The sequence below is a fragment of the Oryzias melastigma genome, linkage group LG18 (genome assembly GCF_002922805.2).
Source record: "Oryzias melastigma strain HK-1 linkage group LG18, ASM292280v2, whole genome shotgun sequence".
Lineage (NCBI taxonomy): Eukaryota > Metazoa > Chordata > Actinopteri > Beloniformes > Adrianichthyidae > Oryzias > Oryzias melastigma.
Window position 1 is genome coordinate 19,778,759 of NC_050529.1, and position 15,615 is coordinate 19,794,373.

The 15,615-nt window shown below is 40.2% G+C and overlaps 1 protein-coding gene and 1 long non-coding RNA gene across 4 annotated transcripts in view; one reads left to right on the forward strand and one right to left on the reverse strand.

Annotated features, from left to right (window-relative positions):
* col4a5 (collagen, type IV, alpha 5 (Alport syndrome)) overlaps positions 1-15,615 on the forward strand; it is a 49,597-nt gene that overhangs the window by 16,796 nt on the left and 17,186 nt on the right. For all 3 annotated transcript variants that reach the window (XM_024288015.2, XM_024288016.2, XM_024288017.2), the window contains exons 2-18: positions 6,325-6,381; positions 10,207-10,296; positions 10,372-10,416; positions 10,610-10,654; positions 10,730-10,792; positions 10,881-10,934; positions 11,766-11,792; positions 12,038-12,118; positions 13,944-14,006; positions 14,082-14,117; positions 14,194-14,235; positions 14,312-14,404; positions 14,612-14,665; positions 14,751-14,807; positions 14,902-14,946; positions 15,024-15,077; positions 15,172-15,213. In XM_024288015.2, coding sequence (XP_024143783.1) covers positions 6,325-6,381; positions 10,207-10,296; positions 10,372-10,416; positions 10,610-10,654; positions 10,730-10,792; positions 10,881-10,934; positions 11,766-11,792; positions 12,038-12,118; positions 13,944-14,006; positions 14,082-14,117; positions 14,194-14,235; positions 14,312-14,404; positions 14,612-14,665; positions 14,751-14,807; positions 14,902-14,946; positions 15,024-15,077; positions 15,172-15,213 — 948 coding nt within the window. The remainder of the gene's footprint in view (positions 1-6,324; positions 6,382-10,206; positions 10,297-10,371; positions 10,417-10,609; positions 10,655-10,729; positions 10,793-10,880; positions 10,935-11,765; positions 11,793-12,037; positions 12,119-13,943; positions 14,007-14,081; positions 14,118-14,193; positions 14,236-14,311; positions 14,405-14,611; positions 14,666-14,750; positions 14,808-14,901; positions 14,947-15,023; positions 15,078-15,171; positions 15,214-15,615) is intronic.
* LOC118600056 lies at positions 360-6,353 on the reverse strand. The gene is made up of 3 exons (XR_004949629.1): positions 6,188-6,353; positions 5,352-6,025; positions 360-1,174 (listed from the first exon to the last, which is right to left on the reverse strand). It is a non-coding gene; the product is annotated as an uncharacterized LOC118600056 (long non-coding RNA).

Below are 15,615 nucleotides of genomic sequence, written 5' to 3' on the forward strand. Positions count from 1 at the left end.
ATCCTGACATGGCAATTTTTAATTATTTATTACACCATGTTATAACTTCATTACATAAAAGGCATTTTACCATTTTATTTCAATTAATTATTATTAGGGTAGATTTTTTTTCTCATACTCTTTAAAGAAAATAGTGACAAATTGTACTGTAATACGGTCTGGTGATATATCGCGAAACATATCGTATCTCGAGCAGGGTATTGCGATACGTTTCTTATCGCCAGACAATGAAGTAAATATGTTACGTGTGCATCTCTTTGTTACACATAATAGGAAGGTAATTAAAGTAATGCCTCAAAAAGAATTTAAAATGTCTTGAATTTCGATACCTGGGCTTTAAAAATTGTCCAGTTTGATATTTTATTTCATATTTATCGTCAAAAAACGCAGTAAAACAATCAAATAGCCAAGAAACTTTGACATAACATAATTTAACATATTCAGCATAAGAAAGTAACTTGAATTAGAAAAATGTTAAAAATATGAGGATATTGAAAGAAAAATGTTCAATTAATCAATTTGTAGATAAAATTGATTAAAAATCTGAAAGGAAACAGCAGATCTGGATGTCCCAGAATGCTCCTGTAATACTTCTGCTGCTTAATTATGTATGAAGATCTCATCAGCTGCAGATCATTCTTGTTCTGTTCTCCATGATTAGAAAAAATGTGTGGTAAGAAGCAAAATCTCTGAAGGGAAGAAATGGCAGGTAATGTGGGCGGGGCTTGCTCACTAAAGTTTCACAGACAGTGTGTGGATGTTTTGTTTACTCGTAGGGCTGCAGGCCTTTCCTCAGGCTGAGCTAGTGTGGTTCCTCCCAACCCGATTTGATGAAAGAATCCAGCTGAGCAGCGGACAATGTGCCCAGCTTTTGCTTCCTTTACTCCTTTCAGTAAACTCCTCTCCTGTGTCATTTATCCCCCCCCGCCGCCTCCTTCGTCTCTCCTCAGGCTGCACACTTTCAGGTATTCAGCTGGCAGGTTGCCGCTCTCTTCTCTAATTTCTCGTTGCCCGTGGCAACGGCATTTGTGCCAGGCGGTGATGTATGGGAAGGCGGGCGTGTCGGGGCTCATGCTGCACCCACCGGGGCAGAGCGGGAGGACAGGTTAAAAAAAAAAAAGATTTATTTGAAGCTGAGATGAAGATCGTCGTGCAGGAACCAGGTGGGAGGAGTCTGCAGGTAAAGAGCAGACACAGGTGAAACAGATTACACTGGAGGAGCTCATAAAACAGGGAGGGGTCGGAGCACTGCAGCAGATTGTGGTGAGGGAGGGGCTGCAGCATCCTAGAGCAGGTTTCTGGATTAAGGTTGGAGAGTCACAGATTATTGGACACCATTTTTGCACAGTTTGAGAATTAAAATGTTAATTTGTTACACATTTGCTTTAAACTTTTCCAGGTTCAGTTCTAGCTGGTACAGGTCTGAGCTGAACCCAGGTTTTCTTTTGGCCTTCAGAGCCCTAACTGAAAGTCTACTCCTTCTTTTCTGTCTTTTTTCTTATTTTTGTCTCATCATATAGAATGATAGGACATGATACTTCCACCCCCATGCTTCACAATGGGGACCTGTGATCTTCCTCCAGCAGAATGCTTCAGTTTTCTCACAATGAACAAAATGTTAGCTGGAGTCCCTGAAGCTGAAATGACAGAGCTCTTTCCCCAACATTCTCCCGTGAGGTCAGGCCAACACTGAGGCATTGTGGGAATTTCATTTTATTTATTTTTAATTGTAAGCATCGTTAAAGAAAAACATAAAAGAACACACAAACAAAACAGTCTACAGATATAATCAAATACATTAAAATGAAATCCCTTTTATTTTGAAGTCTAGTGTCTGAGCAACAGGAAGTAAAGACCCACGACAGATGGATGCAGTCGCACTTCCTGGTTTTAGTTCAAATCCGAGCATGGAGTCCACATTTATTCTAATCAACAAAAACGAAAACTACTTTGAGGTGAAAACTTTAAGTCTTGGGAGTGTCAGTGGAGATCCTGGACCAATGAGATATAGGCTAGAGTTATGTTAGCTATGTTAGCTTGTTTTATACGCAAAGTTGGACGCCATATTGGAATGGTAAAGATGCCTCTTTACTGCTGTGCTACAATTGCACAAACAGAGCTGGAAAAACAACAATGTGAGTTTTCACAAGTAAATTATTACTGTCAGCTGATAAAACAAGAACTTAAAGAAAATATATTAGGAAGATCTGAGTGAGTTTACTCTCACTACTGATCTTGTAGCCTATTCAAAGTCAGTGGTAGCTTTAGACTTCACACTTTGCATTAATACAATGACTTGGGTCTTGTTTTTGTGATGTTCAAACATTTTTTTCTTTTGAAATCTAACTAAAATTAAGCATTTTGTGGTAATTTTCCTGTATCTGCTAAGATATTTGTAAATGTTTTTCACTGACATGTCCAATATGGCGTTGCTCTTTAGGTATCTTGGACGATAATAGCAGGTTAGCGTAGCATCTCTAGCAATTTAACTGAGTGTTCCCAGTTAATTTCAGCAGGTTACCACTAGGGGGCGAGTTGCAGGATCAATCACCTCAAAATCAGACAAACATGTGCAACCAGGAATGGTTTAAGGACTTTCTCTGATGTTAAGGCTCTGAAATGGAGATTCTTTATCCCTCTAATAAACAGGAGCAACTCTTCAGACTTCACTCTAAGCAGCAATTTTCCCAGCAAATATTAAGATGGCATCAAAGTTAGAACAGGAGTCTGCAACCTGAGGCTCCAGAACCACATGTCGCTTGTTTACGCCTCAATTCTGGCTCTCTGGTTCAAAAAAACAAAAAGTTATTGGAAAGTAAAAAATATGTATATAATAGAAATGAAGTAAAACAACTCAAACTTCATTCAACTCGTTCACAAACAGTGGAAGGATAGTACGTATCACTCTGAGGTTTCTGCTTTAATTCTCCATCAATCCATTGTAGTTTTCTTTGATAGATTTTTTAGCTCCATGTACCACAAAAAAAAAAATTGAGGTCATTCCACCAGAATTCTCACTGGATTACAGGGCTTTTTTCTCTTTTTTTCAACTAATTCAAGAATTTCAAATTCATATTAGATTTATAAATTTGGCTAAGTTAAACAGCAGCTGATAAAATTAACTGTTTATATATATATATGTACACATTTCTGATGACTTCCTGTTGCAACATTTTCTACATTGAGATGATCCTACATGGTGACTTTTATTTTGAAAGGACATCATGTGAACTTCTGTCAAAACTATTTCATATTTTGAAAAAAAAAAGCTATTTTCTCTTTATTTTTGTGTTATGCTCGTATCAACAGTTCATTGAGATTTATCATAATGATAGTAACAACAACTTGAAAATAAAAGTGTTTTATTTCTCTAAAGGATGATGTCAGACTTTGTGGGTCTGTGGGAGAAATCGGCCCAAACGGCTGCAGACGCCTGAGTTGTGAGATATTTGTCTACATGTTTGTTGGCTTTACTTCACATGATAGAGAAACAGAAATTGTCGGAGGCTGCTGAAGGGACATACGCTGCCATGTAGGAGAAAGGACAATGGGAATGCAGCAGCTGCAGGTCTGGGCATGGGAGTTCAGTCTGCTTTGAGCTGAAGCAAACCAGAGACTAATTTGGAGATCCAGGGCTTGTAAAAACACCTCCTCACACACATGCACGCACACACGCCTTCACGCGGGTGTGTGTGTGTTGGTAACTCACATCAGCTCAGGAGATCCAACCATCAACTCTGGCTGCAGGTGATGCTTTGCTTCAGCCTCCGTGTTTCAGAGACAGAAGCTGCTGCAGGCCTGTTCTTCTGTGCACACTTCTTTGTGCGTGTTCTTTCATGCACATTCTTCTGCACACTTTCACTCGTGCACATTCCTCCTTTTTGCTGGTTTACCCATGCACTTTTATCTGTGCATGGATGAACATGCACCTTCCTGTGCGTATGTTTATCTGACAGTGGATCAACTAACTGCATTGAGGGGTGAACAGCAGAGTCGTGCCCACAGACACATCCTGCACATGCGTGTTAGCTGGCCGAGGTGTGAGCATGCACATACATGTAGGGGATGTGGGGGCTCCTTCAGGTTCCTTTCAGGCAGTGTAACAGTATCCGACTGCACTAACGTCCCAGCATGTGGAGAAGTGATGATATTCAGGAAGTTCATGCAGATTTTTCTCTGCACGAAAATGCTTAATCAGACATACAACTGTTTAAAAAGCTTGATAACTGGAGGAATCAGATTACTGTATTTTCCTAAGTCTAAGTCGTACCAGAATATAAGTGGCACCAGAGTATAAATGGTACTAGAGTATAAGTCGTACCAGAGTATAAGTCTTACCAGAGTATAAGTCGTACCAGAGTATAAGTCGTACTAGAGTATAAGTCTTACCAGAGTACAAGTCGTACCAAATTCTAAGTCGTACCAGAGTGTAAGTCGTACCAGAGTATAAGTCTTACCAGGGTATAAATCTTACCAGAGTGTAAGTCACACCAGAGTGTAAGTCATACTAGAGTGTAAGTCGTACCAGAGTATAAGTTTTACCAGAGTACAAGTCATACTAGAGTATAAGTCGTACCAGAGTATAAGTCTTACCAGAGTATAAGTCGTACCAGAGTATAAGTCGTACTAGAGTATAAGTCTTACCAGAGTATAAGTCGTACTAGAGTATAAGTCGTACCAGAGTATAAGTCGTACTAGAGTATAAGTCTTACCAGAGTATAAGTCGTACCAAATTCTAAGTCTTACCAGAGTGTAAGTCGTACCAGAGTGTAAGTCGTACCAGAGTATAAGTCTTACCAGAGTATAAGTCTTACTAGAGTACAAGTCGTACTAGAGTGTAAGTCGTACCAGAGTGTAAGTCGTACCAGAGTATAAATCGTACCAGAGTGTAAATCACATTGGAGTATATGTTGCATTGGAGTACAAGTTGTACTGGAGTATAATTTGTACTGCATGCAAGTCACATTGGATTTTAAGTCTTACTGCAGTATAAGTCAAACCAGAGTATAAATTGCATTGGAGTATAAGTTGTACCAGCGTAAATGATGTACTGGAATAAAAATCGCACCAGAGTATAAGTTGCATCGGTGTATAAGTCGTACTGGAGTATAAGTCGTACTGGAGTATAGGTTTCACCAAAGTATTAGTTGCATTTGAGTACAAGTCACATCGCAGTATAAGTTGTACTGGGAGGAGCTACCATCAAGTTTTACGTCATGGAAGCCTCGGCTGTATATCTCATGTATAATGATGATGATGAGAGATCAGGTTGATTTACCCTAAAGAGCAAAAGCATCAGTAGTCATGTCTTCATGTTTGGGTTCATGAAAACTTTTAATGGTGATCTTTACCTTCTACTGCAAGAGCTGCATCGGAATGACTTCTCCTTCAGCGGTACTTCTGTGTCTCTGTGACCCAGTTTGATTACTTGCTGTGTCGCATTAGTCCAAGGAGGAAAAACAAAAATAGTCTAGATGAAAATCTGAAATATTTCCAGTCCAAGAAGAGAATCAGATACTCCTCCACGTTTGTTTTTCTTCTTCTTCTCCGTTGCCGTCAATTGCAAATGCTGACATACACGCCTACAGCGCCCTCTAGTGGTTTTAGTGGGAAAAGAATGAATACATGAGCCAATTTTTGTTAAAAAAAAATAATAAATTAAAAATAAAATATATGTGGTTCTTGAAAAGAAATGTGATAGTCCAAGAACTGGTCTGCATGTTTCAGTTCATCTTCAGGCTTCTGTCAGTGTGTTCATGTGTGGATTCAAGCTTTCTGTGACTCTTCTAAACCTCACATCCGTCCTTCACAAAGATGAAACCTTTCTTTCACAAGTCTGTCCTCTTCTTCTCTCTGGCACTTCATGTCATTTTAACTCCGTCCTCTGAGACCATCAGCACCAAACGGGCCGACAGCGGCTGTGCAGACACTCACCTGTGCACGCTCGCCCGGCGTGCACGCCCGTCTGTCTCTCTCACCACCTGGCTGCCTGGCATGCGTGCGCTTCGTGCCCATCTGGCATTCACTGTGTCAACAGAGCATGGGAAAGTTAATCAGCAGCCCCCCCGCCTCCCATACAGACTGACTCCCTTCCCATCATTCCTCACTCACCCCCCCCCACCCCCAACACCACCAAAATAAAAGTTACAGTTTGGTAGATTTAGTTGCAGCTCTCTGATGATCAAACCTGTGATGGGATTTAGGGGGAGAGAACACTGTAAAAAGTGATGCAGCTGCGCCCTCTGCTGGCAGCTGGAGGTGGTGATTGTTAGGATTCAGTTTCTTGAATCCAAAGTTCACGAGAGTCTTCTTGTGTTCCTCCAGGCCTGCAGCGGGTGTTCCACGGCCAGATGTGACTGCAGTGGAGTCAAAGGAGACAAGGTCAGTCGGTCGGTCACACACATGCTTTACATTTCAAAGGTCAGAATTTAGGAATAAAACTTGCAGAATGACAGTCTGGAAACACCTCATGATTCAGAACGGGTCATAAATATGAGTAAGATATGACAGATTAAAAACATCCTTTATGATTGTTGTTGAATTTAGAAAAACTTCTGCAAATATCATCAACATCCAGAATAATATTGATTCCAGAATGTATTTTTTTAGGAAATGTCCCAGGCTTTCCAAATTACTGAAAAACATGAGTTTGTTTAGCAGGCTGCGGATTAATGGATCACACATGTCTTTGAAATCAGATCAAACTTAGAAGACAAAAAAGTTTAAGGTTTTAATAGCTCCAGTCTGTTTTTTAACGAATATCCCAAATCCGGATTTCGTCACGAGTCAGATCATTAAAGTGATCAATCTTTGAAATGACAGGAAGAGACATCCTGTTTTCAGAATTTTGGGGATTAAGGGAAGAAAAGCAGGAAAGATTAAAGGGAGTCGGGACGCAGCAGAAGATTATGAGTCTGAATTTTACTCAAAAATGACGAAGAAGACGGTAAATCTGTTAGAGCCAAAGAATGTGATCCTGAGCAGCGCACTGAGTTAGCGTTAGCGCTCAGCAGAAGGTGCGTGTCCCCAGCTCACCTGTTCAACCGGCGTTCATTTCCCAGCGTGAACAGGTGAGCTTCATTCACATAATCACTGCTGTCTGCTCTACTGACACGCCCACCACCACACCTGTGTCAACAAATCTGTTTCTGCCAGATGAACAGCTTTGGCACCTAGGACATAGTTTCTGCAGTTTCAGCGGGAATTCTTTAGAAATTCACTTCGGAGTTGTTGATAGGGCAAAAATCGATTTGAATCGATTTAAGCTTAATAGATCAAGAATCGATTCACCAAAAGAAATAAATCGATTTAGCACATAAAGCTAAAGTCAATTAAATTTCCCATAGGACGGCTAATGCCAACACTCGGTTGTCCTAAAAAGAAAATTTCTGACTAAAAGAACATCTTTATTTACTTACAGGCATTAATTTTCCAAACTTTTTTAAGGAAATAATTTCTAAAGTAACCATTTGTGGTCTAAAACTTTTTTTTTTTCCCCTCATACTATTTTCTTCTTCTTGAATAAAGTGTGCTTCTATAGTGCGATCGCCACCTAGTGGTCAAACTGAAACGCCCTCCAGGAGAAGCAGAACAATGTTTACAATGTTCATGATTTTTTATTAGAACTTCTCCTTTTGAGATTCCATGTAACAGTTTATAATATTGACAATTTCATTATTTCACTGATGCATTTTACAGTATGTGAACTGGATCAGATTAATATAAATATATTCAAATTAAATAATTGATTTCTAATGTATTTCTAAACAAAGGTGTATACATTTGTAAACTTATAATTGAATTGATTCAGGCTCTTGTGAATCAAATCGAATCGTTTCTGGAAATTATAACCGATACTTCGCCCTAGTTGTTGTAGGATTCTTGGTGTGGAATAACCCTTCTCCATTTCCCATCATCCCTTTGTTTACACCCTCTTCTGCTAGCTAACAACAAAAATGGCAGCAATATCAGAGCTCTCCAGTCAAAGTGTTTTGATCCAGATTCCAGCTCAGATGAAGAAAACAAAGATGTTCACGGATCTATTTGTCTGCAAGTGGATGCAACAATTTGATTAAAAAAAACATTCACTAATGCTATTTTAAACTTAATTTTCTTTACATATGTCCTCCATTATCAGAAAAATGCCACAAGAACACGTTAAAACTCCAAAAACAACCATTTAGCCAATAAAGATTTTGCTGGTAACTACGGTGACCAGCCTCAACCTGTCATTGATGTTTAGATTGATTGAACCAAACTCTGACTAAATGACTGATGAGCTGATTTAATTTAACATTTATTTAACAGATTAAGAACAACATTTCAAAAAGCTTGACTTTTTGAGAAAAGAAAGAAAGAGGATAAAAAAACAAGAAATACAATTGAATGTAATCAGAAACAAGAAAAACATCTAAAAATATAAAACTTTTAAAATGTACTTCCAGTATCAGGCGTTGAAAATACATAGAATATTTTGTGTTTGTAAATGTCACATTATTTTTATTCATATCACAAATCAAAAACATTAAGGTTTCCTTATTAAATGAAGACAAAAATATCACACATTTAAATATACAGGATTTTTACAAATGTTGATTTTTACATAAAATATTTAAACTATCCTTTTATTTTCTTTTGACGTTATGAATAGATTTTTCTATAGTTTTTTTCTCTTTTTTTACTTATTTCTTTACTCTTTGTGCTGAAATTGACCTAAAATAAGGCAAAAACTGTTTTATTGCATTAGAAACCACATTTTTCTGTCTCAAACCATCTTCAGCCGCCTTATTTTCATCTCCCATTTACTTTTAGCATCTTTAATATTACTAAACAATGCAAGTATCTTGATTGATTTAACTAGGGCTGTCAGATTTGTCGCGTTAAAAACGCATTAATCTGACACATGCTTGACGCCGACAATTTTTTTGACGTATTAATCGCGGATTTTCCATAGTCTGTATATAATGGGGGACCTCATAGCTCGATAAGTCCATTATTTTTACAGTCAATGGGATTTTCTCATACGTGCTTTTCCATACCGCGCGCGCGGGCGTCCCTCATCGTTCTCTCACCGGCGGGTCTCCAACCACCGAGCTGCTAGCTAGAACCGGCCCGGCGCTAGGACGATGAACATTAAAGTGTTATGGAAATTTTATTTTTGATGTTTTTAATTTTATTTTACTGAACGTTGATTGAAGTTTTGAATTTAAAATGCCCTTCACTTGCACTTGGGCTTTTGTTAGGCATTTTATGTTACAGCCTTCTATTGTTAAGAAAGTTTATCTCAATACAATGTTACAAAATAAAGTATTTCTGATGAAAACTATTAATTTTGTCATTCTTGTTTTCATAATTGATGTAGAACTGCTAAATTCCACGAAGCACAAACTTTTTTCCTTAAAAAAAGGTCACATATTAATATGTGATTAATCGCGAGTTAACTCTGGACAAAATGTGATTAATCGCGATTAAAAATTTTAATCGCCTGACAGCTCTACATTTAACGTAATATTATAATCTAACTGTCTTTATTTTAGAAAATTCATTTGCAGGAGGGAAAAACTGGTTTATCCCGAAAATATTTATGAAGTTTTGGGAAGTGTCATCAAAGTAACACTTGAGACATTCACATAAAGCCTCTTATTGTCTTCACATTAACCAATAACAACAGCTGTCTCCACTCATCAGGTTTTCCATGCCTCATGGGTTCACTCTACTGGGAAAGTTTGCTTCTTATTACAATAAGTGTTCTGAAAAAGTAGAATTTCTTGCACGACGGTGCAGCTGGCTGCCCTGCAGGACTTTCAGAGGACTCAGATTAAAACTTAGTTTCTGAGTTTTTATTTATTCAAATTGTGATGATCTGGAGTGTTTGTGAAAGCTCAAGTTTGTGTCAAAGTCTCCTTTCTCTGCTACAATTTTGAGACATCCACTTAAAACAAAAAACTGCTTTTTTTTTTTTATGCTATGCTAATGTTAGCTTGGGCTTTTGAGATGCTATAAGCTAGCGGGAGAGAGTGTAAACCAAGGGCTGATGGGAAATTAGGCCCAGAGAATATGTCTTAAAAATGACAAAAGTTTTTTTTTTATTTTTGCTAAAAATTGAATAATCATAATTAAAAGACCCAATAAGAACAATTTTACAATAGAAAGAAATATAGTTGGAGTGGGACTTTAACCCCATGACAATGTTTGTGTCTTCAACAGGGGGAGAGGGGCCTGCCGGGCCTCACCGGACAGCCCGGGGTGCCAGGGTTCCCCGGACCCGAAGGACCGATTGGATCCAGAGGAGAGAAGGTGGGCTGAGGTCCACTTTCAGAAAAGGGAGAACGTCTGAAGGGTTTTAAAATGTCGTGGTCTTCGTCTTTCTAGGGGGGTGATGGTCTTCCAGGACTTCCAGGTCTAAAAGGCATCCGCGTGAGTCAACATTTTCTGAAAAAAAAACACTTTTGAGTCTTTGTCTTTGCTGGAAGTGAGACTGCAATACTTGCTTGTGGCCAGCAGGTGTCCTCATTTCATCTTATTCTACATTCTTCTATTAAATAGTCTGTTTTACCTTCTTAAAATATAAAAATGGGCCTCATATTAACTTTTTTTTTTCCTTTTTTAGGGACCTCCAGGATTACCAGGATTTCCAGGAACTCCTGGAGTTGCAGTAAGTTTATATTCCAGTGAAATGGTTTGTCCAAAGGACATTGGATTCACCTTCTGCCAACGTCCTGCCTGTTAGGGAATCCCAGGACACGATGGTCCTCCCGGCCCCAGAGGTATCCCAGGATGCAATGGGACAAAGGTATGTATAGATGCAGCACAATGTACCTCTGATAAAGGTGTAATCTTGTTATGGCTTTCCCTCCTGAGAAACGGTTCTTTATCTCCAGGGTGACCGAGGTTTCCCAGGAAGTCCAGGAATTCCAGGATATGAAGGACAGCCGGTGAGTTAGGATGACGCCGAATACGCTGAAGTGTGAAGCTGAAGAAGAGAAAATGTAAAAAAGAGAAACTTTTAAATTAAAAAATATAACTTTAAGAAAAATGTTGAGAAAAACTATTTTTTTTATTTAGATTTAATTAACTGTGTCTGTTAACTTTAATTCTTTTATTTTGTCATTACTTATTTTAAACTTCATTATCTATTTTAATTATTAGAAATTGTTTATCACAGATTGTTTGGTGTGTGCGTTTGTTTCATGACAGTTTACAGTAAGAGTTGCTGTCACGTTATCCCTATGAATCATGGGAGATGTAGTGCAAGAACGTTGGCACTGAATCTGGACAGACTCACGTCTCTGGGCTTCATTATTTTCTCCACGCTGTTCGCGGTCTTCATGCGGGAAGCTCCACCGCTAAACTTGTTCTTTTTGTCAGAACTGAGAGACTTTATAAGCTGTCGGAACAAGGAAGTGAGGACGCTAACCTAATTTGATTGGTTAGATTGATGATTAATGAGACAGTTTAAGGGATCAAAATTTTTCCAAAGTCATTCTTATTGAAGTGTTTTCATTTTAACACAAGGAAAAAAGTGAATTTTGTGACATTTCATATTCTGAAGTACTCAGATTGAAACCTGGATGAATATAAAGCTGATATCCTTTAAATAGTAAATGTGTTTTGACGAATTAGTTGATATATAATCGTTTTTATGGCACAATAGTTGACTCTGTCAGTCATAATGTGAATCAACGAGAGGAAAAAAACACTTATTTAAACATTTTGACAATCTGTGTCTCTGAAATCCTTCTTCTTTTTCTCCTCCTCCTCTTCAGGGTCCTCCAGGACCATCTGGACAGAAGGTAAGTCCACCATGAACGTTCAACACTCCGAGTATGAATTTGAAGAATCCGATGTTTTATTTTGAAAATCAGTTTTTAGTTGACTTCCTGGATCTACATTTGCTCCCAATCTGTTCAAAGAGGGCGGAGCTGCAGATGTTCAAATTCTTTTAACTAAGCTCCTCCTCTTTAGAGTATACAGGGGGAGGGGGTCCATGCGGGTCCATCTTCTGTGTCGTCACTCCTGTGTGTTTCCTCCTCCACAGGGTGAACCCGGAGAACTGATTCCTGACAATATTTATGGAAATAAAGGAACAGTGGGATATCCGGGACCACCGGGACAGCCGGTGAGTGCCATTAGAGGAGGTGGGGGGTTGGCTCCAGCTGAGGTCACTAAAGAGTGGTCCGGTCCGGTATTTTGAGCCTCTCCAATGTAAAATGGACTCTTTGAACAGTACCGATCCATACTTCCTGGGGACCCCCATTGGTTGTAGGTCCATTGGAAAGTGGAACAGGACGGTTGGGGCGGGGCCACCTGTTGATTGGCGGAAAGTGATGACAGCATTAGAAAGCTAAATTAATTTAGCACTCATTTAAGCTAACGTTTCCAACGCTTGCAAGCATTCGGGTTTTCAGTCCTACCAGCTTTTAAACAACATTAACTTCCTGTTATACACGATGGACAAGAAGTAAAGCAAGAAATAGGAGGCGAGTTGGCGCCCAGACACAACAGTAAACCGAAAGTCGCAAATGTCGCAACTGGAGCCGGAAGCTGAATTTGTGTATCTATGCTAGGAGATTCCTAACCTTATCCGTAACCGTAGCATCTCTCCAAGTAACCCCGCCATCCTTAACCATATAGGCCTGAAGAAGACCGGAATACAGGTCGAAACGTTCCCGCTTTAGCATGCTATTTTTGTTTCTATTGAACACCTGTTTGTCTGTTTATTTAAAATTACAGCTTTTCAATTTTTTTTGTACTAATTCAGCTGTTCTGTTTTATTTCACAAGAAAATATAAAGCATAAAACTACAAAAACAAACAGAAAACATCATTTTCATTCACGCATTATTGTATTAGAATAACAAAGCCGAAAATAAAAAATAAAAAACGAACAACATGGACGGGGAGTGGACACTTATCCAGACCTTTCAACACAACCTGAGGGGACGGCTTGACGACGCCCATTTTGGGATGGACCGTGCACAACCCAACTACCGCGGAAGGAGGCCAGAACCCTTTGACCTAACCCTAACTATAAGGCCCAATCGGAATTCTTCCCTTCACCCTTCCCCTTAATTTTAGGTGGCAGTTGAAATGAAGTCGTGTTCGGGATTATTTTTTTAATCTGACCCTCCAACAGAGGGGTCCAATGTCCTCCGTTGTGAGGATAAACCATGTCGCGCTGGGACGCGCTTTAATTCACATTTAGATAAGACGTTTGCATTTAAATATTGTTGAAGCATGACTTTTAAAAGTTATAAAACAGCTGTTTTTATGTATATTTGAGCGCTGGAAGCTCCGGGCTAAAGCTAGCGGACCGGTGATATTGATGACGTCATCGAAGTAAAGTCACGTCCGAAATCTTAGACACTATTTCTTCATAGCCCTCCGTTTGGACGGCTAAAAGAAGGGGAAGGGAGAAGGGAAGAATCCTAACCTTGTCCTAGGGTTAAAAGAACTCCTAGGATTCGGTTCTGATGTTTTTCTAAAGGAAGAGCGTGAACTTGGTTCGAACTTTGGTCGAGGACTTCCAGATAATGATACTCTGGCGCCATGTTGTTTTCTGCGGCCCGGTACTCTTGAGAAAAAGATGACCTCCATTGTTGTTGCTGTCATCAAACTACAACGACACGCAAACCGCCTAGTGAAAGTGAGGCTTAGCTTAGTGGAAACCACTCCTAGACCACTCCTTACCGGACCGGACCTCTCGGTGGAAACGAGGCTGAAGTTCAGGTGAAGTCTGACTTGACTCGTTTTAGTAATTCTTCCTGTTTGTTTGTTTACATGCTGCTAAAGGAGGACAGCTGTAAGTCTGAGGAAACTCTGTGTCCGTCCGTCCACTCTTTAACTTTTTTCATGTAATAGTAGCATTTTAAGGGCGTCGGACGTCTTTGCTGGCAGGAATCATCAGGAAACATGACTATTGAAGCTGTTTCTTCTCTTCTTCAGGGAGCTACAGGGCCTCCCGGCTTCCAGGGTCCAAGTGGCCCCCAAGGACCGAGAGGTTATCCGGTAAGTGGGGTGCATCATGTTTATTTGATATTTTGATCATGCAAACTTCATGCTCTGCTGGTTCTGTCTTTCTAGGGTCAGCCCGGTGCACCTGGTCCTCCTGGCCCAAAGGTAGATTTTTTATTTTTGTTTGAATAACTTTTTATTTTTCAGATTGTTTCACCTTTAGTCTGATTTCTCCTGACAGGGTAACATGGCTCTGAAGTTTGAAGGAGCCAAAGGACAGAAGGTCAGACTGCAGCAGAAAACGATGAAAGTCCAAGAGGACACTGATGACGACCATGTTCTTATGGTTCTGATCACAGGGGGAGCAGGGTGTGCCGGGACCGCCGGGTCCTCCTGGAAAGCAGGAGGAGCAGAGTCGATCACCAGAAGATGTGATTCAGAGAGGAGATAAGGTGCACGCTTTTCCCTCCCAGTCCTGAAGAAAGACACTTTTGTTTGAGGGGTGAAGGGCTGGGGCTTTTTTTTAAATTGCTCAGCGTTCAGGTCAGATCATGGTCAGAAGGATCCACCTCTGGATCTGTGGATGTTCTGGATCACGAGTCATTCCTTCTAAGTTTCCATGGTAACCGCCTAAACTAAAGTGTGTTTTTGCTCTGAAGGGTGACCCCGGATATCCTGGGCCTCGAGGGGACCCGGGCTCCCCAGGACCCCCTGTAAGCGTCTGCTCTGAACTCCACGTCACATGGGCGTTCCTCTGGAATTCATCTGCTTCAGCATGTACGTTTCCATTTGTTTCAGGGCCCATCCGGTGGAAGGAAAGGAGAGAAAGGAGAGCCCGGAGAGCCAGGCAAACGAGTAAGTCCAGAAAAATTCCGGTTTCGTTCCCTAAGAGTTTTCCCCACTTTCATGTGACGATGCTGAGCTTTCCACTCAATCCCGTCTCTTCCAGGGAAAACCAGGAAAAGACGGCGATCCAGGTCCTTCAGGAATCCCAGTGAGTCCAGAGTCTCAACTGAGAACTAAGTGTGTCCCAAATGTCTCCATCACCTCTTCCAATATTGCTGTTTTCAGGGATTCAAGGGGGAACCGGGCCTGCCGGGTCTCCCGGGCCGGGATGGGGGAGCTGTGGGTTCATTTTTACATCTCATCTGTATTAAATTTGAATTAAAGCATCTTAACTCTGAGATGATGGACTGTTCCAATTGCTCTGGTTCTGCAGGGACAGAAGGGGGAACGTGGATACCCAGGTCCTCCAGGAGAGGTAAGTCCACGGGTTCCAGTTTCAGCTCTCAGAATCGTACATGCTCTTGAGACCAGATGTGGTCCAGAGGTAGAGCGGTCAACCTTTGATTGAAGGTTCAGTTTCCGCTCTTCAGTCGATGGATGGACAGCTGGTGACTCTTCAAAGGTCCTTCATTGTTTGATTAAGAACATTTTGGAGGAATCTTAAATTATCCGCGTTAAGACGGCTGGTGGTGATTGTTCTATCTGTATCGAGAACCCCAACACCCGGATATTTGTGATCTGTTACCGAAAATACGAGTACAAATATTTACAACATCTGAGATTACTGATTTGTATCTTTATAAATGTAATGGAATATAGTAAAAAATACACTCAAGGCTATGTATGTACTTATTGCTCTAAAATGCAGTATAGTGTT